Source organism: Centroberyx gerrardi, chromosome 18 (assembly GCF_048128805.1).
Source record: "Centroberyx gerrardi isolate f3 chromosome 18, fCenGer3.hap1.cur.20231027, whole genome shotgun sequence".
Lineage (NCBI taxonomy): Eukaryota > Metazoa > Chordata > Actinopteri > Beryciformes > Berycidae > Centroberyx > Centroberyx gerrardi.
This window is the reverse complement of record NC_136014.1, coordinates 25,000,372-25,023,486: the sequence shown is the minus strand read 5'-3', so window position 1 is coordinate 25,023,486 and position 23,115 is coordinate 25,000,372. Positions and strand designations below refer to the sequence as shown.

The 23,115-nt window shown below is 45.7% G+C and overlaps 1 protein-coding gene across 1 annotated transcript; it reads right to left on the bottom strand.

The window, feature by feature from the left end:
- Positions 1-255: 255 nt before the first annotated feature.
- hivep2a (HIVEP zinc finger 2a) lies at positions 256-22,722 on the bottom strand. Its single transcript, XM_071909904.2, has 14 exons — positions 22,644-22,722; positions 21,066-22,420; positions 18,793-20,696; positions 18,184-18,447; positions 17,869-18,037; positions 17,125-17,218; positions 14,987-16,772; positions 14,525-14,682; positions 10,627-10,802; positions 9,394-9,495; positions 5,761-6,673; positions 5,443-5,569; positions 3,057-3,176; positions 256-2,667 (listed from the first exon to the last, which is right to left on the bottom strand). The coding sequence occupies exons 2-14, from the start codon at positions 22,063-22,065 to the stop codon at positions 1,702-1,704; spliced, it is 7,779 nt and encodes a 2,592-aa protein (XP_071766005.2). The 5' UTR covers positions 22,066-22,420; positions 22,644-22,722; the 3' UTR covers positions 256-1,701.
- Positions 22,723-23,115: the final 393 nt, after the last annotated feature.

Genomic DNA, 23,115 nt, shown 5'->3' with positions numbered 1-23,115 from the left:
TATGTGTGTGTGTGGGCCGCTGGGTATTTACATGGACTGGAATGTTTTCCCCGTTCTGATAACCGTTAATAAAACTCAGTATTAATTCAAGCAACGTGGTTTTACAGAATGTGGAGCTACCTTTAATCTGCGTAACATTAATACTCATTAATCTCAACCACTACCGGGGTACGCCGAGGGAGGGGGGGTGGGGGGTGGGGGGTGGGGGGGGGTGGGGGGTGGGGGGGGGTGGGGGGGGGTGGATGGGGTGGGGGGGGTGGATGGGGTGGGGTGGGTGTGGCAAAACTAACAGAGCAGAATGCAACGGTGCACGGCATGTTCATTCACTTAATGCTGAGAGCAAAGTCTACGCCTTCGTAAAAATAAAAAATAAAAAATAAAAAATGAAACGAGAAAACAACAAAAAAATACCACATAAGTAAAAAAAAAAAAAAAAAAAAACACAACCGGGGGACAGGCAAATGCAAAGAGCGGCAGAGAAAATGTACAAGCAAACTACCATACCGTAATGTGAATGTCATTCTAAATGTTAAGTGCAGATAGATAGATAGATAGATAGATAGATAGATAGATAGATAGATAGACAGGTCGATAGATTCTATATATGTATTCATATACTGGGTAAATATTCTGGTAAATCTTACTTCTATGTGTATATACCTCCAAGTAGAGGGGGCTCACTTAGACGTATATAAATAGGTCTAACATATAAAGCCATATTACAGTGTACATATCCTCGCCCTAATTTAAGCGATAGCAAAACCCATGCTTTACATAGAAAAAGGCATCCACGACATTTAAGAAAAATGTACAATTTATGAAACATGGTAACAATAATAAATAGTATTATAGAATTGCTGCTGTACACAAAAAAGCCATTTTTTAATTTCACTCATATAAAAATATGTTTTAGTGCAACCGTACGTAATAGTAATATCCATAACTTCACATCGCTTGTCGAGACTCAAGGTGTCCAAAAAAAAAAAGAGAGAGGGGGAGGGGGAGAGAGAGAGAGAGAGAGAGAGAGAGAGGGGAGGAGGAGGGGGAGGGGGGGGAATTGCATTTATTACAAAGCTGATACGCAAAACGTGATAGTATTGTATTTACATTTACCTTCCTGCTTTGTATGCTTATAAGAATATAAGCAAAAAAAGTAAAGAAAAGGCACACACACATAGCTGTCCGTTTCGCCGTACCGTCAGAACGAGAGTCCTTTTTAGCAGATTTTGGTCAGGCTCATGTGTTCGTAGGAGTTACCGTACATGGATAGAACCGTATGCAGATCCTCAAGAGTCTTTTAAATAAGAAAAAAACATAATAGTTTCCAATAGCAGGCCCAGGGTCGAACAGGCATGCTGTACACATACATTAAAACTGCAGATTATCAAGTTCGTAGGTGTTTTCGTTTTTTTTTTTTTGTCGAGAGCTGTTTTTGTCGGTATGCAGTGTGTTAAATGTGTGTGTGTGTGAGAGAGAGAGTGTGTGTGCATGTATCAAATGAGTATCCAAGTTCATGTATGCATGGAGAATACATGTATGTGTGTGTGTGTGTGTGCGAAGTGTGCAAAAGTCATTTTTCCTCTCTCTGTTGCACTTCATCCCTTCCTTTTATCCAAATAAAACAAAAAACCAAAGCCACCCCGAATCCAACACTTTTCTTCTTCTTCTTCTTCTTCTTCTCCTCCTACGGTCGGCGCAGCACTAGGACACGTCTTTACTCCTTTTTGTGCTTTCCGCCTCCCTGTCTCTCTCCTCCGGGACGTGGGGGTACAAGGCGGGCCAGCTGGGTCCGGAGCCCAGCTTGGGGCCGCCGACGTGGGGCTTGGAGGCCGCGGGCGGCTGGGGGGTTTCGGATCGAGGGCCGGGGCTGGAGCTGGAGCAGGAGCTGGGGTTGGGGCTCGGCGGGTGAGGGGAGGAGGAAGATGAAGGGGAGGAGGAAGAGGAGGAGGAAAGGTGAGGGTCGTGGATAGAGGGGTGGTGGTGGGGAGGCGGCCTGAGCTCCAGGCCGGTAAAGTGCTGAATCCCTGGACCGAGAGGCTGGGGAGGCGAGGGGGCGGGATGAGGAGAAGGGGGGGACATGGAGGCGGACGGGGAGCGGCGTTGTCGCTGCTGCTGCTGCTGCTGATGATGATGATGGTGATGGTGATGATGATGATGGAGGTGGGAGTCGGAGGAGAAGGGCGAAGGAGATGAGGAAGAGGAGGAGGGAGAGGGACCTCTGCTTCTGTCCCTCCCATCATCCCGTCCTCCTGCTCCTCCTCCTCTCTGCGCTGTCTCCTCGGAGTCGATGCAGAGCGAGGCGATGGCCTTGGTGCAGGTGTGGATGCTCTCCTCCTCTCCTCCTCTTCCTCCTCTTCCTCCTCCTTCCTCTGACATCATCCTTTCCTGCGGGGAGCCGTGGGGAGACGACGGCTCCCTCAGCCTCTCCGCTCCTCCTCCTCCTCCTCCTCCTCCTCCCCTCTCGGCGGAGGAGGAGGTGAAGTGAGAGGAGGAGGCCTCGCTGGCGGCGGAGTCCTCAGACGACGTGCTCTTCTGCAGCGCCAGGCGGGACGCGGCCTGCTGCGCCCCCTGCTGGGCCAGCGGGGCGTGGCCCGACGTGACGGACGTGGGGACGGAGTGTACCATCTGGATCCCTCCGATGGGGATCATGGGGAAGGGCGAACGCACCTGGAATTAAAATTTACAGATTGAGTCAAGTCAGAAAGTTATAGTATCATTGGAATAGAAATAGAAATGGAATACATATGGATATATCAAAATGCATATAGAAAATACAAATAGAAAATCTTTGTAATTAATTATATTGTAATTATTTTATAGTTATATACTATTATCAATTAATATGTAATAACAATAATAATAAATAATGATATTAATATGTCATTGAAATTTTAAAAGTCTAATATTAGTCTAGGGAAAAATAGATCAAACAGTGACCACATTTTTTTTGTATACTAAGTTTTCAAAAGAGTACAACAAAAACATTAAACATTCAAATAAAATGAAGAAAACTAAACTAAAAAAACTAAAAACTAGAACAGAACAGGAGTGCGTACCTGGAGCTGCGAGTGCAGAGGCAGGTGACTGAACAGCACTTGGTGGGGTGGGCTGGACTGGTTACCGTGGCTACCGCCCTGGTCCCGTTCCCCTAGCGACGGCGAGCCCGCCCGGTGTTCCTGCAAACAGAAGAGGAGATGTTGTTTTTGAGTAGAGTTGGGCGATATGGTTGAAATCAATATCATAATAATAATAAAGATTTTTTTTGTTTTCGATACACATCACAATATGACTTGTATGGAAAAATCACATGTTAAATAATCAAGTTAATGTTCATCCCATTGAACCGAATGGCAATGCAGGTGTGATGTCAAACAAAAATTAAATAATATTACTTAAAATGTTTCATACTAGGGCTGAAAGATATTGACAAAAAATAAAATTGCGATTATTTGATAGAATATTGCAATTGCGATTTAAACTGATTCATATCAAGTTTTTCTTGTCAAATTTTTTGAACTTTTAGATTGTGTAAAGAACTTTACACAATTTAAAAGTTCAAAAAAATGTGTTAAATTTTGTTAAAGACAAAATAGATGTCAGTGTGCAGGATTTACTGAGTTTCACTATGATGAAAGGTTTTGTACCTGATTCATGGACCTGCAGCTCTAAAACACCTTGTTCAGAAATCCATGAATCAAATAAATTGCAGCCTCTGTGATTTGGAAATTGCAGAAGTTCATACTGCGATTTCTATTTTTTTTCAGTGAGTTTTTAAGCTCTATTTCATACCTCATATTGTCCGAATTTTTTAATAAAATGTGCTTTTCATCAGTTTAGACAGCAGAATTGTGCGTCACGATAACCAAAAATCACCATATCACAATATGATTCAACTGATTGACGATTAACGATAATATTGAATTATCGCCCAGTCCTATTTTTGAGTCTGTCACTTAATGTAATTACTCAGCATAACACTAAGACCGAGGTGAGCAGTTTTACTGTCACTGCACCAACCCGCAGTACAAATATACACACTTGTGCTGCTGTAATAGTAATGCTAGTATGGAAGACCAAATGTCAGCTAACAAAATAAACGTGCCTTAATGAAATGAAAACAGTAGAAGCCTGTGGCTGTACTGGGCAGCAGCTCCCTGGTGTGAAAATGTGTGTAAATGCATGAACGTAAAGCAGATTGTTCAGTCGGCCTCTCCTGGACAAATTTAGGTGTTTAAAAAATATCTAATTATTTGAGGAACGGTCAGTTATCAAAGCCGAGCCGGGTCGGTCTCGCTCTCCGTTTCATGCTTTATTTAAGTGAGACCAACAGGAAAGCCAGAGTTTGAAGAAAGGCTGTTAAGAAGAAAAACAGTCGTGTTATTAACCACACCGCCGCCGGCCAAGATCCCATTACCACCAAAACCCAACAGCCCTATCTTCAATCATCCCTCTCTCTAACACTCTCTCTCTCTCTCTCTCTCTATCTCTCTCTGACTCACTCTTCATTCCCTCATGCTTCTTCTTTGTCTGCCAGACTCTTCCCTCTCTCTGCTTTCTCTCCCTGGCAATCTCTGTCCTCCCTCCTTCTTTCTCTCTCCTCTTTCCTTACGATTTCTCCTCTTTTCTCCTCTTCTTTCACCTTCTCTCCTCTCCCTCTTCCCCCTTCCTTACTTTGGGTTTATCACATAGGACCAAAGACTGAGTGGCAGAGAGATTAGACAATCACAGTAAAGTGTTTGAAAGTCAACTTTTAGTGTACTTGTCTTTGATTGTCAACGTATCTGACAGTATCTGCATTGTCCTGAGGCATTAAAGCTGCAAGATTTGATGTGAAAATACACCCGTCTTATCAGCCTAAATCACAAAGTGGAGCTGCAGCAGAGAAGAGCGTCCCAACCCCACTATTTGAGACTTTGAAGATTCGCTGAATTCACCCAATCTGGTGTCAGGTAAAGCCACTTCTCCACACACAGAAAGTGACAAAATGACACTTAAGAGCGAAATACAGTCTGTCTCCTAAAAACCAGAAAGCGAGCACTCTCACTAAGAAACAGACATTTAGATCCGAGGAAAGCACAGTTCACTGACATCACGTTGCATGATTTCTGGGTAATGAAGTCCTTCAAACTTTCAAAAATCCTGTTATCTACCGCTGCCACTTGGGGGCGCCAAATTGGCCTAACCTAAGTTTCCTAGTGTAGCTTTGAGGATGCTAAAACGTACGTAAAATTAATTGTCCTCATCATAAATGATGAACGGCTACAACTATAGCAGAAAGGAGAAGAAGTAGAAGAGTCCAAGAGAATATAGAGTGGAGAACAAAGAAGAGTAAAATAAAGAAGAATAGCATAAAGAGAATTAGAGTGGAAGAAGAGAATACAATAGAATAGAACCCAAGATTTCAGATTTTTTTCAGGGTTCAGGGTTTTATTGGACTCTTACCGTCTCCATCTCTGCTCCGCCGCTGACTCTGCGGCGTCCCAGAGGGCCCAGCTCTCCCTGGCCCAGCGGCCCGGCCTGGTGGCCCGGCCTCAGGCCCCGCGCTCCGCTCTGCTGGCCGGCCTGGTGGCTGGGAGCAGCAAACAAGGACAGGTCAAGCAAAGTTACAATTCATTTAAAATCTTTATCTATATTAACTTGGATTGCTGAATGGACTGGAATAAAATGCATAACAAGTCACAACATCATAACTAGGTGAAGCTTTCTTGAGGGAAAAGATAAAAGGGAAATCAGAATCAGTCCATCCTCCCTTTGACTTACCTTTGGTGGTGGAGGTGTTGGTGCAGCCCTCGGCGAGGGGAGACGGGCCGGATCATGCCCCTGTGGCGGCCTCGCGGCGACAGGTCCCGCTTGTAGTCCCTCCCTGCCGGTGAGGTGGGCCGGGAGAGAGGGGAGAGAGGGGAGAGGTGTCCCCGAGAACAGAGCTCCCTCCTGGGGGAGAGGTCCCGCCGGTATCCCCCCGCCGCCCCCAGGTCCCTCTTCGGGGAAATGTGGCGCAGCGGTGAAATCTCCCGCCGGGGCGAGAGGCGTCCGGCCCGGGGCGACATGTCCCGACGCGGGGAGAGGTACCGGCGGGACGAAGGCGAGGAGGAAGGAGAGATGGGCGAGGGGGAGCCGGAGGGGTCCAGCCCGGGCGAGGAGAGGCGGGAGGAAGGGGAGGAAAGGTCCGGGGAAAGGACGGGGAGGTCTTCGTCCATGGAGGAGGAGGAGGAGGGCGGGACCAGCAGCCTGCTACCCAGCGCCCCCTGCAGCGCTCGCTGGTACTCCGCCTGGCACCGCTCCCTCTCCGCCTGGTCGCTGGGAGCGGCCTGCGGCGTGATCTGGATACTTGGCACGGTGGTGAAGTAGCCAAACAACGGAGGCTTGTTGGTGTTGCCGAGGAGGTCGGAGGCCGAGTGATGATGAGAAAGATGCTGGCCGATGGGCGCCGGGTGGGAGGCGGCGACGGCCGTGATCGACAGGGAGGGAAGCCCGTAAGGCTGCGGGCTGGTGGACCGCGAGCGCGTCTTGGGGGTGGAGTCGCCGTCGTAGTCGTCCTCCTCGTCGTCTTCGTCGTCCACCTCGTCGCCGTCTTCCTCGCCGCCCTCGGAGTCGTCGGCGTCCGAGAACTGGTGCTCCGCCATGATGCCTCCCGGAACCTTCCCAGAAGCCCTCTGGCCCTCCTCTCCGACGTCTAGAGGAGGAGGAAGAAGAAGAAGAAAAAGATAAAGAAAAAAGAAGAGGAAGAAGTGGCAGAAGGAGGAGATGAAGCAGAAGAGGAAGAAGGGGGAAAAGATGATAAACATAATGGAAGCAATGGAGAAGACAAAGGAAAAATTTTAAAAGGAAAGAAAGGGGGGGAGAAGAAGGGGGGGATGAAGTAGAAGTAGAAGGAAAAGAGAACAATGAAATGGTTTGTATTAATAAGTGGTAAAAGAAAACCATTTCAGAGTTTAAATGTACAACATAACACCACCAAAACCACTCTCCCACCAGCTCAAACTAATAAAACGTAAAAGACAATAGAAAGAAAATAAACTTGAGACAAAGCCCTCAACACGGTTTCTGCAGGATGGCCACCAGCCAAATGCTGGTAAAGTCTTGTTGTACAGTAGCTGCTGAGTTACTCTGCTCAAGCAGCCGCTTTGGCAGGTAACCAAGCCTCATTTGGAGTCCTATTCTCTTATAAAAATCCAGTTGATTGGCTGGTAAAATAGTGAAACTGAAAACAGTGAATTTTGGGATGTGGATAAAAAAGTTTCTTGCTCTGACTGAACAGTAAAAAGTCAAAGTTGACAGAGAGAGAAAGATTTTGAGTCGTTTATTCAGGGTGTTTAGCTGGCCAGAAATCAAGTTTTTATATGTTTATTTTATCCTCCACTCTTTAAACTTCTCTCCCATCCTTTTTTTCATCGATTTTGTTTGGTTCTGTTGAGACTTCTTCCAGATGCAGTGTGGAGTACCAGTAGCCCGATTTGAGCTAATAAATTGTATTTAGCTGACTTCTGTGAGCGGAAATCAGATCCACTAACACTGGACTACTTTTCCAGTTAGTCTCTTATATACAACAGTTTTTCACAAACCACAACTGTTTATGTCTAAGCGACTGACTGACTGATTGATTTACTGTAGTTCTCTCTCTCCCAAACCCTCTGTGTGTGTGTGTGTGTGTGTGTGCGTGTGTGTGTGTGTGTGCTTATTAAACACTGAAGCCTAGCCAACACACCCGCCAGGGGTCGAGAGAGAGGGAGAGAGAGGTAGAGAGGGAAAAATCCTCTTAGAGCCATTATCCACAATTTCTAAAACCCACTTAAAGTCAAATTTAATTTGGTGACATACGGTCTGCAGGGTGGGAAATCATCAGCCAAATGCTAACAAATTAATTTACTCTACAGGTAACCAAACATCATTTTGTAAGTTAGTCTATTCTATTCTACATTGGTAGGTTCAACCACCATTTGCAGGTCCTGTTCTATTCTGAAAACCTAGCTGATAAAATAGCTGAAGTGGCTGATGTGTGCATAGCGATACATTTTCATTTTAGGCATTTATCTGACGCTCTCAGACTGACTTCCAATTACTGCAACAGTAGAATAGGCCTGCACTTAAATTCCTACATCATTAACATTACAGGCAAACAGTAAAGACTTTGCAGTTGCAACACAAACCTCGTAGCAACCGATGTCTAAATATATAACAACCGGAAAAGAAACTGAGAATAACCTACTGAAAAAGACTGTTGTTGTGTGGGTGTAGATCTGTGAGTGCCGTAGTAAGTAAAAGTGAATATTTTAACGTGTATTTGTTTCCAGATGTAGGTTACTGTGACACAGTGAACTGTCTTGTCTTTAGCCCTAATCTCTACCCCAAAACACTCTGAGAAGAGTCAGCTCAGTTAACTGTTACTGTTAGCTAGCTAACTGAGGCTAATTTAGCAAAGCAACACACAACTAGCCACTGCTAACGCTAGCTACCAGCTACATAATAACTTATTCTCAATATCTCCACTACCCTGACATTACACCTACATTTGACCCACAGCATCTCACCCAATATTTTCCAACCTCACCATTAATTACATATTAACCTACAAATTTGGCTAAAAAGCTGTCCCTGCTACTTGAAACGGCCCGCTTGGCTGTTAAGAAACCAAATTGCACTACCAGCAATCACAGCCTCCGCGGGACAGCTAACTAGTATTTGTTGCTAATTGTGAATATTATATGGATAATAAAATTTAGCACGCTTAGCCCACAACATCTCAGCCAATCGTTTCCAGCTTCATCATCAATCAACAACAGATTAATGATGTTGACTGGCTTGAAACTGTCCCAGCAATCGTAAGCTAAAGAAGGACGGCTGACAAATATCTGTTGCTATTTCTGAGTATTTTATGGAAAATTAAACTGCCGATTTGTGGCTTACAGCGCCTAGAGATGCGGCATGTTTACTGTGTAAGCCATGTATGTTCATGTGAATATTTTGATATAATGACAGACTTAAGATGGCGGACGGCTGCTTTTTTAAGGCGGTTTGTGTTTAGTGTGGTTGTTTGACATGAGCGCTGGCTGTCAGGACCGGCTCTGCTTTCCATTATACTAATTGTCCCTTTACAACCGCACCCAGTGAAACATACTGCAGCAAGCTCTCAACAAGATAGCAGGCTGTTACTGCGGCTCCTGGGGTGTGTGTGTGTGTGTGTGTGTGTGTGTGTGTGTGTGTGTGCGTGTGTGTGTCTTTGGCGATGTATGTGTGAAGGACAGTGAAGAAGAGAGAGAGACTGACGGAAAGACAGAGAGATAGAAAGTGTCTGTGTATATGATTACATGGATACATTAGTGTGTGTGTGTATGTGTGTGTGTGTGTGTGTGTGTATGTGTATGTGTGTGTGTGTGTGTGTGTGTGTTTCCATACCTGCTTCGTCTGCCTCATTGTCCTCGACAGAAGACACGGAGACTCCCAACTCCAGACACTTCTTCATATGAGCCTTAGACTTCATGTGCTTGGTCAGGTTTCCTACAAAACACACACACACACACACACACACACACACACACACACACACACACACGTGTATCCCATTTAATGACCCTCGACTAGTCTTACTGGAAACGGGAGCTTGTTTGGCTGCATAACCCATCAACACAGAAAAAGAGGGAGAAAGTGAAATGGAAAGAGAAGAAGGGGAATAAAGAAATAAGTGGGAGATACAGAGAGAGGGAGCGTGCTGTCTGGTTTTACCACAAAATTATAATTTCAAAAATTATATGTCATTTATATATAATATAATTTAATGACAAAATCACTCAGCCTGGTCTGAACCTCCAAAATAGATAGGTAGATACCCAGATACATACTAGGATTAGACCGATATATTGGTTTGAAGATATTTCAGGCCGATATTCTCCTTTTATTAGATATCAGATATCGGCCAATCGGTGTCGTCCACCTCTGATGTGATGGAGGCTCCTGCTGACCACAGCTACAGGAAAACAGGCTGGAAAACCGGCTATAAAATGGCATTTTCTTTGCACATTGTATTCATTTGACTACTCAATAGTGTTTTTTTTGTCAATTAATTCTTCATTTAAAGGCAGTAAAGTATCCCAGAGTTTCCCTACCATGGAATAAATGCCTTAAAGAGCTACTAACACTAAAAGAATTTCATCAGTCTGGGTTTCAGTCCAGTTTTAGTGTCCCATGATGGACTAAATGCTGTTTCAGAGGCTTTTCCACCCTGACAAGAAGACAATTCTGGGGGGAAAACACTGAATATAAACAATTTTCTTGGCATGAAAATGATCAAATTTAAAGATGTTGAATATCAGCGGAAAATATCAGCTATCAGCGTCAAAAAATACTGGTATTGGCCTTCAGAAAACCATATCTATTGAACCCTACTAGACACATACACACATACATACAGTACTGTGCAAAAGTCTTAGGCACGCTAGATTTTTTAATATGCATTTTTTCTTAGATGTCTATTTATTTGTCAGTAGAGTCTTTATAGTAAATCTTTTGACATATCAAAACTTTACATTTGATTATTTTTGAAAGCATCTTCACTTGACTTTTGCACAGTACTGCAGATTGGCTACAGAGAGGAAAAAACAGGTAGGCAGGTAGTTCCCCCCCCCCTCCTACCTTTCGTTTTGAAGGCGAAGTTGCAGAACTTGCAGACGTACGGCCGGACGTCGGTGTGCGTGCGGATGTGTTTCTTCAGCATGCTGGGCTTCTTGCAGCGGATCCCGCACTCCTCACAGATGTATTTCCCCCGACCGCGACCGCGGACGTACACGTAGTCCTCGTTGGACTTGTACCTGCAGGGGAGACCAGCCAACACAGAGAGAGACCGTTTGGTGCTTTGTTTCTTTTTTTTTTGTTTCTTTTTGACATATAATAAATACACATATATAGACATATAATAAATAAATGTGCCTTAATGAAATAATGACATTAATAAATATAGAAAAGGATCCTTAATATACATTTAGATTAATATATCTAATTATTTCATGTATTTCATGTATTTATGAGTAAATAAAGTAGTACATTATTTGATAAGTAATTTTTTTCTTTCTTTTTCACTTTTTTCCCTTTTTTTTCATAAAAAATCAAAAGGGGTTAAATGGGAAAAGGGAGGCAATAGGAAATGTATCATTTGGAAAAATATTGTTATGAAATGAAGATAATCTTTTGACAAAAAAATGAATAATTATCTAATTATCAATCTATTTACAGTATTTACTCATTAGTCCAATTACATATTTCATTTTGGCACTTTTTTTTTTTTTTTTTTCATTATGTCACGTTTGGACCTCCACACTGAAGGGTCATAAGTCTGGTTATTATTAATCATACAGAACCAAGAGTGTGTGTGTCTGTAGTGACAATCTAACTGCTGACCCATCATCACCATGTTGAGTCATTATTCACACTGGGAGCAGCTGTGATGGATATTTGCGTTCATAGCAGCAGTTCTAAAATGAATTTCACAATGACTTCTTGACTTGACAACATCATGAGTATAAATTGAGGCCTCTATGATGTCTAATTTTATTATTAACTTCCCCCAAAACATGCCAATTTTGAGTCCTTGAATTTCAACTAACAGGACTTTTAAATTTGAATTTGAAGTCGGGGAGAATTTGGGGAGCGCCCCCAAAACGCACCGTGTCCAAAACACGAGCTGCATAGTTTGGAAAACTATACACGGTCAAAAAAACCATCCTGTGTGTTTCACGGTCTGTCTCTCTAGTCGTGCTGCCGCTTTTTTTTCTGAAAAAGATAACCACAGTCTTCCTACCGTTCCCAACATATTCCTTTTACAAGGCATTTGCTTAAACATCACTATCTCACATGAATTTCTATCCAGAATGAAGCTTAGAGTAAAACAGCGGATACCTGGCAGCAGGATGGAGTGTATGTCTGTGTGAGTGTGTCTATCAGGGAAGGAAATTACCACCAAATGCTTGTAAATTTTGTCTGTGGCCGTTTGTCTTACTCCAGCAGCCCCTTTGGCAGCTAAAACATCATCTAGAGGTTCTTTCTCGAGCGTAAAAAAAAAATGTTATTTCTTCTGGTAAAATAGTGAAAACGGCTGGTGAATTGTGGGATTGTGGAGTTTCCGGCCCCGTCTGCAGCGATTGGAGGAGCGGGGATCGGTTAGTCCAGGGCAGCATGTGTTTAAGGAGGTCAGATATCAGGTACATCAAACGATCTGTCCGCATCAGCGAGGAAAAATTTGTCTTTCAACTACACCGCAGAGTGGGGAATACTTCTGAACGCGCGTCTGAATCGAGACGTTTACACAGCTGTGGCCAGTTATGAAAATGAGTTATGATGATGATTTTTTTTTTGTATTCACGGCACACGGTAAGATCATAAAGCAGATTCTCTTTCAGAACCTGTAAAGATTTCAGGCGACGGAGGAAAATAAAATTGGTAATGTATTCATGTTCTCTGCCAAAAACTGCACTTTGTGGATTTGTTTCATAGACTTCGATTCACTGGAAACCTTGTCTTGTTTTATACAAGGTTCAGTGTATGTTATGTAGTGTGTGTGTATGTGTGTGTGTGTGTGTGTTTTGCGCAGGTGTGTGTCTATATGTGTGTGTATGGTGTTTTTTTTCTATGCTGCTGAGTGTGTCTCTGCATGTACACGTGCATTTTGTGTGCATATGTGTGTGTGTGTGTGTGTGTGTGTGTGTGTGTTGGCACGGTTGTCATGCTTCTATGCTTTTATCCACTTACTGCCCCTAAACTGTCCTTTGGGGACAACAGAGAATTACTTCACTGTCTGCTGCATTTAATAACTCAGTGTGTGTGTGTGTGTGTGTGTGTGTGTGTGTGTGTGTGAGAGTACGTGTGCATATTTGCATTCATGCTTGTGTGTGTGAGTGTCTGCACTGTCTGTTCCATTCAGTACCCCTGCTCTTACTGGCTCTAGGACTATAAAAACATTATGCTACTGTAGTAATGTCTCACACTACAGGGTTTCAATGCTTTAACTTCCCAATCCAGACTATATTTGGCCATATATACCTTTTAAGGATATTCCTGTATTTCTGATGAGTGAATAAGCTTTTTGCAGCTTTCATAACCCATTGAAAATATAGCTCTGCTTGGCTTCAAAGCTAACAAACAATGTAACAAAACTTTTTACAGCCTCAAAATACACATTAGGCTCCTGTTTGGCCGACAATGTGACAGTCCATGTAACAAAACCACAGTCAGTCAGTTTGACAAAGAAAAACTAAACCTCAGGCAATCAATTTGACGATGAAAAATTAATCCAATAATCAAAACATAAACAAAGATCGCAGTGAGGTGACAGTTCAGCTTCAGTAGGGGGCTCTATGTCGTCTAAGTAAATAAATAGATTCATAGACAAACAATAAAATAAAACAAAGTAAATAAAATATAAAGACTTGCTCTAAAAAGTTGAATAAAATAAAATAAAATAAAAAATAAAAAGACATACTCCCCTCAATAAAATAAATAAAATAAATGCTATGGTGGCCACAGTTGGAAAAACACCATGAGAAAATGCCATTCAAATACAACTAATGAAGGACAGATCCCACTTCACACCAGTCTATAAAAGAGAGGGCAGTGAGTGAGGGCAGCAATTATGAAAGTCGACATCCAATTACAGCATCGCAGCTCAAGTTGTTATCGTGTGATGGGTTTAGCAGGCTCATCGTGGCCCGGCATTCACATGAACAAATTAAGCCTCGAGAATAGGTTGTAAAAGGATCGGTTAGGTTTTTTGCTTAACGATTAATCATGAAACAGTTCATACAAAGGTCATCAGTGGTCATTTGTGTTTTGAATACTGAGAGGTAGTGTTTATAAAACCTTTCAGTTTGAACAAGTGTAACACCGAAATTCATCTAACCAGAATTCGGTGTTACACTTGTTGTTGGTTTGATAATATAAAGAAAGCAATTCAGTTAAACATTTCAGCAGAATGACTATTTCTACATATTGTCAGAATCTGCGTTGTTTGTGCGGTTATGTGGTAAAAGTGTGATTTTTAGACCTGTTCCTCCATACAATGGCAGTGAATGGAGAGAGAAAAAAATGCAATTCTCCAATCTCCTCTACCGGAGCAACAGATAACAGAGAATCACCGGTTTTATCATGGAGGAAGCTACACAACCCAAGGTACTACCAAAGTTCAACATCACTTTAATTGACTTTCGGTTATTTTCCTGTTCGTGCTTATCATATTATCCGATGTGATAAACCCAACCCAAGCAGGATAAAACAAACTTTAGAATAATCTGTGAATCAAACAAAGGCAAACAGCAGAAACAGCTTTTTGTGTACTTTAAAAGTCAGAAGTCATAACTAGGGGTTTAGATTTCATATAAGCAAAGGTGATAAAACAATGCCCTATCCACTTCTGTACCTACAATATGTTTGGCGATAAATGCGATAAAAATTGAATCTTTTTTCTCACTTTCATTACAGGTTGTTTGGATGTGTTAGGGCACCTATTGGACCCAGGACTGATGTGTGTGTTTGCTGGACGTACCCTCCCTCGAAGATCTTGATGCGGGTCGGCTCGGAGGGAGGATGTTTGGCCGAGACTTCCTTCTCCACCTGCTCCTCCTTCGAACGCTCCCGGGACACGACTCCCTTCATCTTCCTTCCTAAATTACTGACATCGACCGGCATCAGCTCTGGCTTCAACTGGAGAGGAGAGGAGAGGAGAGGAGAGGAGAGGAAAGGGAAGGAAAGGAAAGGAGTACAAGGGAGAGGAAATGAGGAGTGGAGGGCAAGAAGAAAGAAGAGAAAGAAAAATAAATGAATCTCTTTCCGTGTGAATCTGCAAGAAACCAGGCATTTACAATATTGTGTTGAAGCGCGTCTGTGTGCATATGTGTATATGCACATGCATGTGTACAGTATGTTTGTTTCTGTATATCTGCATTTATGTGTATATGTATATACTGTATATGTGTGTATATGTGTGTGTCTATATTTCAGGGCATACCTGATCAAATCGCAGCTTCCAGGCCACAGAGGAGACCAGTTTTCCGGAGCTGGGTGGTGACATGGCTGCCGTTGTGTACATTTCAGTGTTTCTCCTCTGTTTGGACCTCAGCAGGGCCAGCGCAGCCTTGGTGCTGAGGCTCAGAGGGTTGGGGTTGTACGAGCTCACGCACCATGAACCGTAGACGGAGGTACGCAGGCCCGTCTGGGTGCTGTTGGGTTTGGTGTAGTTTAGGAAACACCAACTGACGCTGGTCATGGTGCGCAGGCTAGGGAACTGGAAAAACTGCTGGACGTCGGCCACGTCCGTCAACAAGAGAGTCCCGCCCGCCGCTCCGGATGCTCCTGTGCTTTGGTTGGCAGCTAACTGAACCAGCATGCTGACGGGCATTTTACTGGATGTGGGCTGCTTCACGTCGTCTGTTTCTGATGTGTCGTTAGGGGAGACCATGGACTCGGGGCTGGAGTTGGGTTCAGGGATTGAATCGTCCACATCAAGCTCCTCCGGCGACTCCCGACCACCTGAAACCAGGGAGGGGTCCGTGACAATCTGGAGAGGGGGAGTGAAGCTCTCAGCTGGGGGGATGTCGGGGAGGTGGGGGGCTGAGGAGCGGACAGGGATGGTAATCTTGAATTCGCACAACGGGGGAGACGAAGACATTCTGTCAGACTCGTCCATGGAGCCTTCGCTCTTCAGACGAGCTCGCTGACCTCTGCCCGGCCCCTTCCCGAGCTTACTGCTGCCTTCAGCGCCACTCAGCTCCACGGCGCTCATCTCCTTAACAATCTGCCCGTACATCCTCTCCTCCTTCACTCGTTTCTGCTGCTTAGTCTCGATGAAGAGCTCCAGAGAGCTGGCGGGGGAAAGCATGCGCTTGCTGCCTCCGATGCCAGACCCTGAGGCGTCTGTGGTGGAGATGGTGCCTGACGTCAGTGACAGTGGGATCCCCGTGTTCAGACGTTGGCCCGGCAGCGAATCCGGAACCTTCCAGGGTGGGTAGCGCAGCGCCGCCCCGTCAGGCTGTCCCAGGAATTGTGATAGGTTGAAACCTGTTCCACTTATGCCTCCTCCAATTCCTCCAGGCGGCTTGCTGACACTTGCAACACCAACCGGGGAAGACATGTTGCTGTTGTCAGCACAGCCTAGCCTGGCTGCACCGACCCCTTGTCCAGCACTCCCGTGGGTAGCTAACAACTGACTAACACTGGTGTACATAGCACTACCAAAGGATGGCACATTGGTTTGGATCCGCACAGGAACCAGCATGCCAGGCAGAGAGGCCTGGGAGCCCAGGTTCTGGGTGGCAAAGACGGGCTGGATCTGCTGCAGCATCATGGAGGTGGTGGTGGCACTGGGGAGGGAGGGCTTGGAGGAGAGAGAGCTGAAGTGTTGTTGCTGTTGCTGGGAGAGAGGAGAGGCCCGGGATGAGAAGGAGGTGGGGTAGATCTGGGTGTTGGAGCCTTCAGATTTTCCATCATTTGGCTGCTGATCGTGGATTTGCTGCAGGGCGTGGAGCTGCTGCTGTTGCTGTTTGTGGAGTGGGTGTACAGGCAGGCTGCCTGGCGCTCTGATGTGGAGTTTCTGGAGTTGCTGCTGGGCCTGGAAGGTCAGGTGCTGTCTGGGTCGCTGACTGGCCTCCTGGCTCCAGAACAGGCCCGGCTGCTGGTAGGACAAGAAGGGGAGACCGCTCTGGTACTGCTGAATCACTTCCTTGTTCATGACCTCCTGACCTGGATGTTCTCCCTCAGAGGATGAGCCCTGGGCCTGCAGCCGATGCTGCTGGGGCCTGTGATGCAGAAAAGGTTGATTATTATTCTTATTAGTAGTATTATTAGTAGTAATAGTAGCAATAGTAGTAATAGCAGTAATAGAAATAATAATAGTAATAGTAGTAATCGTAATAGTAGTACCAGTAAGAGAAGTAAAAACAGTACCAGTAGCAGTAGTAGTAGCAATAACAATCATTGTCATAATAGTAGCAGTGATAATAATAATAATAATAATAATAATAATAATAATAATAATCAATTGCATTTCATATAGTCAGAATTTCATTCATTCCTTCTCAGCTGAACAATAAGAGCTTATCTGTGATATTAGGGAGGTGTTGGGAAAGCCAGAAACCCAGAGCTCCTTACCTTTGATAGAGAGGTTCGTCCTGCAGGCTGTCCTCACTAATACTCTGCTGGAGGAGATGCTGGTGGTGCTGTTGGTGCTGGTGGGAGCCATGGCCTGGATAAAAAAACAACACAAAATAATGTTTTGTTTATTTCTAGTATGTACTGAATTGTATGCCTTGCTGCAAACCAAATTTCCCATTAGGGGCAATCAAGTGTTGAACAAATGATCCAATATAATTTGCCCACTGCGAGACACTTCCAAATAACAAACATTACATTGTTTATATTGCAGTATGTGCCATCATGACATAAAGCATGTTTAAAGGGAAATTCTACCCTACAACAGAATCCACAGATGCTATTCCCACGATCTTGGACTGGAAACATTAGTGGGCATAAACAATTGTGTTCCTGTGTAGTTTAATGGGTAGAGCAAGGCATTAGCACTGCCACTATCATGCTATCATGATACTGTAAGGCACTATCATGATACTGTGAGACCTCCCAAAATGGCACATATAACTAAGCATCTATGAATATTTTTCTTGCTTCGGCTTGTTAGCTCTGCTCACTGGATAACACTTTACAATGGTCTTACTCCAGTGTATTAACCTGTAGGAAGTTATTGTATATACACAATAACACTGTTGTACTATGTAATGAAATCTGCCCATACATAATGTACTTACAGGATATAACATAATAACACCATGTAGGTACTGTAAAACTGTTTATCTTATTTTTTAAATTAACAAGACTCACCACCACTACTACTGGCAACCCTCTTGGTTCTGCTGGCTACATCAGTGCTGCCATGGGCAGGTCCTGTCACGCCAGGCCACGCCCCATGTTCCAAACTCTCCTGTTTGATTGACATCTCACCGCCCCCTGGCTCCTGGACACTGGCCTCTGGGTAAACACTCAATGAAGCCTGTGGATCAATCAATCAACCAATCAATCAAGAAGTCAATAAAACTATAAATGACTGGCTGGAGTTCATAGTTTACCGGGCTTTTATTGACCACCACATTAATGCATAAAAGCAAGATAATAACAATGGTAGTTGAGTTATGTTACCTGTCGGACAAGGTAGCCCCGCCTGCGTTCCTTCATGGCTGAGGCGCTGCAGTAGAGCTCTCCCTGTCTGGAGGAAGAGGACAAGCTGCCATAGTCAAAGGATTTGCTGCGCATTTCAGGCAACTCCGTGGGCAGCGCGCAGGGGGCCTGCTCCGATGAAGACCTCCTCATCTCCCTCTGCTGGTGGTGACTGGAATGGCCGCTGCCAGGAACTGTCAGGAACTCTGACTGCTTACCTCCTCCACCAGAGGCCAACAACTCGTCCTGGTTCAGAATCAGAAAGACAATGGTCCTTAATTTGACCCCTTTGTTGCACTGCGTTGGGAACATACTTTATTTTACAAGAGAACCCTGTGCATTACCTATACATGAAAATGTATAGGTAAAAAAGGGTGCAGATATTGTACCATAATCATATTAGGGACAGTACAGGTACTGCATGGTAACACAGCCATGGTAGGGCCATTACAGGTACATTATGGTACTGATAATGTTACATAACCATGGTAGGACCAGCACAGCATGCTCCTTTACATCTACTACAACCATAGCATGGCTAGTGCAGGTACTCAATAGTAGTAATGTAGTGGACAACATCTAACAGTGTACCTGTTTGGTGGGGGAGACAGACTTGAGCCCCTCGTCTCGGTCAAAGGACATAGAGAAGGAGGATGAGTGGGACAGGTTGCTCTCCTGGCTGGGGCTGCGAGAGAGGCTGGTGCAGGTCGACTCGAAGCTCGACTCCCCGGATGAGTGCTCCATGTCTGCCAGGCGCAGCCGCTTCTTCTTAGGCGGGAGCTTCTCTGAAGGCATCTGGGAGAGGGTATCACTCCTCTGTGGCAGCTGGAACTCCTCCATCACATGCTGCTGCTGCTTCTCTGGCTCCTTGGTCATTGGTGCTTCTGCTTCCTTCTCGGGCTTGTCTGGCTCCTCCGTCACCCTAATCTCAGGGACTTGGATGTTGGGTTGCCGGACTAGTTTGTGGGGGATATGGTAAGGCTGGCCAGGGGAAGCTGCAGCTGAGGAAGATGAGAGGGAGGCCAGGTCGCTGTCGCTCTGCAGCTGCTGGTCCATGCTCTCCGTTCTCAGCAGGGCTGACTCAGGGCTAAGTGCATCCTCAAAGATCTCTGTGTCTGACTGCTCAGAGTACTGGCTGGATAGAGCTTTATCTGTAGGCTGGTAGCCTGGCTGCTCAAAGGACTCTGACTTCTCAAAGGAGCTGGGTCGGCTCAAGGAGTTGGTGTGTTGGATGACTGATATGACGTTCCCAGCCGCCTTTCTGCCCTCAGAGTCAGGGAACAGTGCAATGTCCTCGGAGCACATGCTGGCGCAGGTATCAAAGCTGTCGGACTGACTGTGAGTGCTGTATAGGGAGCCCTTTCCTGTTGGGGTGGCCCTCGATCCATCAAGGCTGCCCTGTTTGAACTCATAGTCCCCTATCATCTCCACTGAACCGCTACAGCTGCTGTCGCAGTGCCCAGGGCTGTCTTCCTCATCACCAACACTCTTCTCCTTCCTCCTTTTCCTTGTGGCAATTTCTGACATGCTGACTTTAGTACCATAGGGGCTGTAGGTGATGTGCTCTGGGACTCCCGGGCTGCGCTCGCCCATCTTCAATCCCAAAGATGAGGCCACGTTCTTGGACACGTGCCCATAGCCCTCAGCCTCTCCCCCATGGGCTTCATGGGCCGAGTGCTCGAAGGCAGCCTGCCTTCTCAGCCTGCGAAGCCCTGCTGGGTAAAAGACATCATCCGACGTAATCATCTCATCAAAGGAGTGGCTGACTCGAATCCCTGGGGGGACACTGAGGTTGGTTGGAGAGGAAGTTGGCATGGAATTACTCCTAATAAGGGGCCCAGAATCTGAAGGAGGCTCTAGTAGCCCTGTACTGCTCTGACAGGGGCCTGTTGGATACTGCTTAGGATCTCCAGAGATACCTACATCACCTCTGAAACAGATATGATCCTCGGCTATCTTCCCCATGTCCAGAATAGCACCCGACTGCTTTAAGCTAGCCAGGCTGCTGGGGTCTGCTGGGCCTACAGCTCCAGCCATGCCCACTGTGATAGACTGTCTGGATCTAGAGTTGGGTCGGTAGTACCATGTCCGACCAAACATGATCTCCTCATACGACTTGGCATTGGTGTTGGGAGGGCTGATCTGTTGCTCGGCACTCTCGGAGCGGGAGAAGTAGCCCGAGTCAGTGCTGCCTTTACTGTGAGGGCTGAGGAGGTTCAGGGACTGGGATGTGGTGGAGTCAGAGTCCTGGCCTTTCTTCTCGGTCAGCCTCAGCGCCAGCCGCTGTTTGATGGTGGGGGAGTCGTCCAGCGCATGCCCCATCCCCACAGCCTGGGAAGCCGTCATGTGGTGTGACCCCTTTATGTCCGGAAAGGGGGGGCACTCCATCCCTGTGGAGGGGACTCCCCCTGGTTTGGGGACGATAAGGATAGGCACTTTCATAGACCCCATGGACAGCTCTTCAGCTGAGTCAGCATACGCTGGCTCCACACCACCTATACAGTGAGACAGAGTGGAGCAACAGGGGCATGATACAGAGTGAAGTAGAATAGAGTATAGCAGAGTAATGTGGAGTACAGCAGATTAGGGTAGAGCAAAGCAAGAGTAGAGTAGAGAAGAGAAGATAGAACAGCAAAAAGTAGAGTAAAAGTGAATAGAGTCAGGCGGAGTAGGCAAAATAGAAAGATTTACTTGAAGAAAATATACTTAATATTACAAATGTATGATTTGCTTCACAGTGGGCAGACTAAAAATCACAAGCTATATTGTATAAAAACACCAACTTTAGTTATTAGCAGACACCTTTTCAAAAAATAAAATTAATAAATATAATATTTTTAAATAAAAAGTTAAAGGAAAATGACCTGCACTCTTCTCAGCTTCAAAGGAGATCTGCGGGATGGGGCTGCCTTTGTCCGTCAGCATGGTGGAGCCCTCCACCCCTTCCTCATCTGTGTCGGTGCTCTGCTCTCCATCTGAGTGGACCTCGGCCTCGCCCACTGAGGACGCCTGGTCCAGGTCCCCGCTGCGGGCCACGGCTAGCTCTGAAAATGGTACGAGTCCGGCCTTGATGGCGTGAGCGTGTGACTTGCGATGCTTGTAAAGGTTGCTCTTGGTTTTGAAGGAGAAGCCGCAGGGCACGCAGGGATATGGCCTTTCTCCAGTATGCGAGCGGATGTGTTTCTTCAGAACGCTGGGCTTGGCGCAGGCTCGACCGCAGAAGTGGCAGATGTACTTACCGGGCTTTTTCGGCTTCTGCTCTTTTTTGCCGTAGCCCTCCTCCCCAGGCTCCGGGCCTGACTGGGAATACTGTCCGAAGGAGCTTGGTAAACTCGGGGATTTCTGCCGGGGAAACCTCCCTCCTCCAGCCCCATGTGGGTGGGGGTGTCCCGGGTGTCCCACAGGGTACAGGTCATCCGAGGGCAACTGCCCAGCAAAGGGCCAGGCGTGAGGCTCCAGGCCCGGCTGGGGTTTGGCTCCTGAGAGGAAGCGCTCAGTCTGGGGGTGTTGGGGGTACGGCTGGCCCAGCTGGTAGGAGTAGCCCCTGGGGAACCCCTGAGCAAAGGGCCCTTGGGGGTCTTGAGATGGCGGGCCTCCTATGGCCCCAACTGCAGAAGGCCCTGATAGCAGCTTCCCAGAATTTCCTGTGATTGCGTACTTCTGCTGAGGTGCTGATCCGCCGGTGGCACCACACGGCAGACTCTCACGGTGTGAGTGCCGCTTCGCCTCCGGGTCAGCAAAAGTGCTTCGTTTGGTGGTGGCAGAGGGCTCTGACACCCATTTCCTTTGCAGAGGCACCTTCTCCCTCACCGGTTCCTTATTTGAGCATTTCTGCCCACCTGCAGCTGATTCGCGAGCTTCCATTTTCCTGATGCTCTTTTGTAGGTTAGGAGGGGGAGGAGGAAGGGTGATAGGGGGTTGGGAGGGTGGGGTAAAGGTTCTGGAGGGTTAGAAGGTCCTAGAACTACCAGGCATGATAGCTGAAGCTTCAAGGGCTGCCAAGGATCTCAAAAAAATAGGAAGTACCCGTCCATGGCTGAAGTAAATTGATTGTTGAGCCAGGCTGGAAACAGGAATTAGGAAGTAGAAATAAAAGCGGGGCTTTGGAGGACAACATCAGAACAGCTTCTCCCCTCTCGCCATTTTGTAAACACACTAACGTCGTTCTGCGTTGTCTCTCTTTCCAGTTCATCCAAAGGCTGAAGAATCCTTCAGTGATCTAGAGAGGGCAGAAAGAAAAGATAAATTGTGTTTGTGGGGCATTGAGGGAAATCATTACCTGTCAATTGTTAGTGTTTTAAATTTGTCTACTCTACCAGCCACTTTGGCAAGCAACTTACAAACATCTGGAGGGTCTTTTACATTCTAAAGATCAAATTTGGATGATATGATTTCCTGCATAAGCTACAAACCCCCAAAAATATTGAAGGCTAAATACTAACTTTTCTTCAGGGAAAAGTGCTGGTAGATCCTCTTTCTATGGCTTCCAATGTCGTTCGGGTTTGCTCACCATAAGACCTGCAGCAAAAGAAGAGAGAAAAAGTCAATTAGTGATTTTTGCCCAAAATCATCAATCAATACGATCACCAAATTTGATGATGCTGCTGATTACAAGTTCAAGTACTGTCCTCTTAAACATAGACTGACATCTGCCTCTTACCATATGTTGGGTTTGTGTTGAAACCCTGTAGTCATGTATAACAAGATCTACCAATTTGGCTATTAATACATGGCCAACACGTATACCTTTGTGTACAATAAGGACTCAATAAGTCCCACTGGATAACACTGCCAGCTAAATGCCCGAAGTGTAAATGTAAATGTCAGTGAGTGCTCAGTTATTTTCTTCACACTGGATTCCATCTGTATTGTTGCCTTTTCCACCCCTTCCTCCCTCCTGCCCTCCCTCCTCCT

Excerpts from the sequence above, each read along its gene's own strand:
- hivep2a (XM_071909904.2), bottom strand. The coding sequence starts at position 22,065 with ATGGAAGCTCGCGAATCAGCTGCAGGTGGGCAGAAATGCTCAAATAAG. Across the intron at positions 20,697-21,065 it reads TGAAGCTGAGAAGAGTGCAG|GTGGTGTGGAGCCAGCGTAT; the intron begins GTCATTTTCCTT and ends CTCACTGTATAG. Across the intron at positions 18,038-18,183 it reads GGGGCTACCTTGTCCGACAG|GCTTCATTGAGTGTTTACCC; the intron begins GTAACATAACTC and ends ATTGATCCACAG.